Source organism: Nicotiana tabacum, chromosome 2 (assembly GCF_000715075.1).
Source record: "Nicotiana tabacum cultivar K326 chromosome 2, ASM71507v2, whole genome shotgun sequence".
NCBI classification, from domain to species: Eukaryota; Viridiplantae; Streptophyta; class Magnoliopsida; order Solanales; family Solanaceae; genus Nicotiana; species Nicotiana tabacum.
The window spans coordinates 39,882,833-39,885,439 of NC_134081.1; the positions used below are offsets into that span (position 1 = coordinate 39,882,833).

At 35.6% G+C, this 2,607-nt stretch overlaps 1 protein-coding gene across 1 annotated transcript; it reads right to left on the reverse strand.

The window, feature by feature from the left end:
- Window positions 1-253: 253 nt before the first annotated feature.
- On the reverse strand, window positions 254-1,667 carry LOC142166560 (uncharacterized). Its single transcript, XM_075225932.1, has 4 exons — window positions 1,482-1,667; window positions 1,129-1,347; window positions 618-776; window positions 254-517 (listed from the first exon to the last, which is right to left on the reverse strand). The coding sequence occupies exons 1-4, from the start codon at window positions 1,665-1,667 to the stop codon at window positions 254-256; spliced, it is 828 nt and encodes a 275-aa protein (XP_075082033.1).
- Window positions 1,668-2,607: the final 940 nt, after the last annotated feature.

Genomic DNA, 2,607 nt, shown 5'->3' on the forward strand with positions numbered 1-2,607 from the left:
CTGATATCTTCTCCAGTATCACTAGTAGTGGTTGAAGGGAAACTGTTACCATGGGAATCGGGTGAGACAGGCAGGAATACATGAGGTACTGAGGATTGATAGTCCTCGAAAAGAAATAAATCCTCCCTAAATGTCACATCTATTTTGACAAAGAAGCCATTATTAGTGAGATCAAATAGGACATAGACCATGTGGATGTCAGAAATCCCATAAGAAGTGCAGCTTCATCTCTAGGCATAAGCATATCAATTTCCTACACTTGCTTAACAAAGCACAAACTGCCAAGAACTTTCTGTTGCTCCAAGTTAGGTTTCCTGCCATACAATAGCTCAAAGGGAGACAATCCACCAAGTACAGAGGATGGCATCCTTTTAGTGAGATAAACTATTACAAGTACACAATAACCCCATAACTTGATAGGAATGCAAGCCTGAAATCTAATATGCATGTGTTTCCTCTCAGCCACCCCGTTTTGTTGAGGTTTGTAAGCATAGGTTTTCTGATGCATAACTCCATACTATTTAAACATATCAGAATTATTGTCTGACCTAACTATCTTCACAATCTTGCTGAACTGAGCATGAACAAGGATAAGAAACTATTTAAGTACAACATACAAACACTTCTGATTTTAGCTTCGAAAGAAACAACCAAGTCATTCGAGTAAAGTCATCAACAATTGTCAAGAAATACTTGTTACCATCAAATGTTGCATTTTTGTAGGGAACCCATACATCAATATGCATTAGATTAAATGCATTAGTACTTCTAATATACTAGTAGCAGGAAATAGCAATCTAGTTTGCATAGCACAGGGACATACAATGCATTTATTTATAAAATCAGTAATACTTTCTGGTTTCACGAGAAATAGTTTTCTAAGAACTACAGTGGATACATCTCATAGTCTTCTATGCCAAAAGTAATGTTAATAATAGTATCAAAATTTCTTGACTTTATTCTAGCAACTGCTAGGGATACTGCAGTGAGCTTGTTTGCCCCATGATTCTATAGAAAATATAAGACATGTCTTTCTCTACCAATCTCCCTCGCATTGCCATTTAAGAGACCCTAAAATACACAAAAATCAGGATAAAAAAAGGCAGATCAGTCTTGATTACTTGTCACCTTAAAGACTGATAATAGATTATACTTGAATTGAGGCACATGAAAAACTTCTTTAGTAGTGTTCTTGTTTGAAATGAGAACATAACCAATATGAGACATAGGGACAATATCTCTATCAGGCAGTAACACCCTCTTAGGCTTAGAGGGTGTACCCAGATTGGCATTGGTTAACAAATTAACATCAGACGTGATATGATTAGTGGCCTTTGTGTCAATAATCTATTCCTGAGAACTAGCAGAATCTAAGAGAGCAGTACCAGGACCTGTCACATTAGCTTGAGATCCTGACACCATACTATTGTTTAGGATGTGAAATATTTGACCATATTATTCCTTTGTAAATGGGAAAGTACCCCCTGAGCCCCTTTCTTCAGCTTACAATATTCACATTGAAGGTTGCTATTCTTTCTATATTTCTGATGATTACCAGTCTTAGAGCTGTATAAGGCAGTGGACTCATAGATTCCTGTATTCACATTGGGAGAAGGCCCTAAAATACCAGTAGAAGTTGCCGCAGCTCTTTGACTCTCATTACTCATGAGCGTAGCATATGCTTGATTTATTGTTGGTACAGGTTTCATCATAAGAATTTCACTATGAGTTTGTGAGTAAGAATCTGTTAAGCCCACTAGAAATTGATATTATTTTTATTTCTCAGGGGCAGTACAAATTCCCTAGATTTAACACAATCACAGCTAAGGGAGAGTACCAAAGCATCAAATTCATCTCACAATCCTTGAGTTTGGAGAAGTAAACTGGATAGAGGTGTTACCTTGACACAAAGTAGCAATTTGCTTTGTGCAAATTGTAACTACCTGACGAGCTCAGAACACACACTTAAATTATGCTCGCTAGTCAAATATAGTATAGTATAATATTGTATCCACGGTGATTGGATTTAAATAGTATTCTTGTAGTTTCTAGCTTAATTGCTATCCAAGATGATCAACATTTGAATTTCTATGATTTCTAACTACAACTAACTAAGAATCTAAAGCTATTGACTAATGACAGTCGCAACAAAGGTAAGCAAGGATGTTATCAATAGGAGAAAATAGGGGTTGATAGGATAGGTGCAAGATAATTATTTGGGATCTAACTTTAGGTAATTCACTTCTAATGTTAAGTGAGTCTCTCGAATTTACTCAATTATTAGTTCAAACATTCAGCAAAAACTCCTCTCTCGATTAAATCTTAACCTCAAAAGATGAACCAATTTAAGCACGTGAAGATATGCAAGAATGCGTAGTGGATTGGTCTTTAGGAGAACCTCTCTCGATTATCCTCCTAACTAGGTTTAATCAATGATTCAACTAGCCTCTTTCGATTACTAAGAAGAATTAAGTAACTCAACCACCAATATAATGCAAAGATATCAAAAGTTATGCGTCTCTCGATTACATTAATAAGTGAATATAGATGCAACAATTATATCATCCAAAAATGCTTCAATACATAAAACTAGAGTTATAATCTACA

What these genes read in the sequence shown, in the direction of transcription:
- LOC142166560 (XM_075225932.1), bottom strand. Translation starts at nt 1,667, where the DNA reads ATGAGTAATGAGAGTCAAAGAGCTGCGGCAACTTCTACTGGTATTTTA. An exon ending in TGAAGAAAGGGGCTCAGGGG is followed by an intron (nt 1,348 to 1,481) that starts GTACTTTCCCAT and finishes TCTCAGGAATAG; the next exon opens with ATTATTGACACAAAGGCCAC. An exon ending in ATCTATTATCAGTCTTTAAG is followed by an intron (nt 777 to 1,128) that starts GTGACAAGTAAT and finishes TCCTGCTACTAG; the next exon opens with TATATTAGAAGTACTAATGC.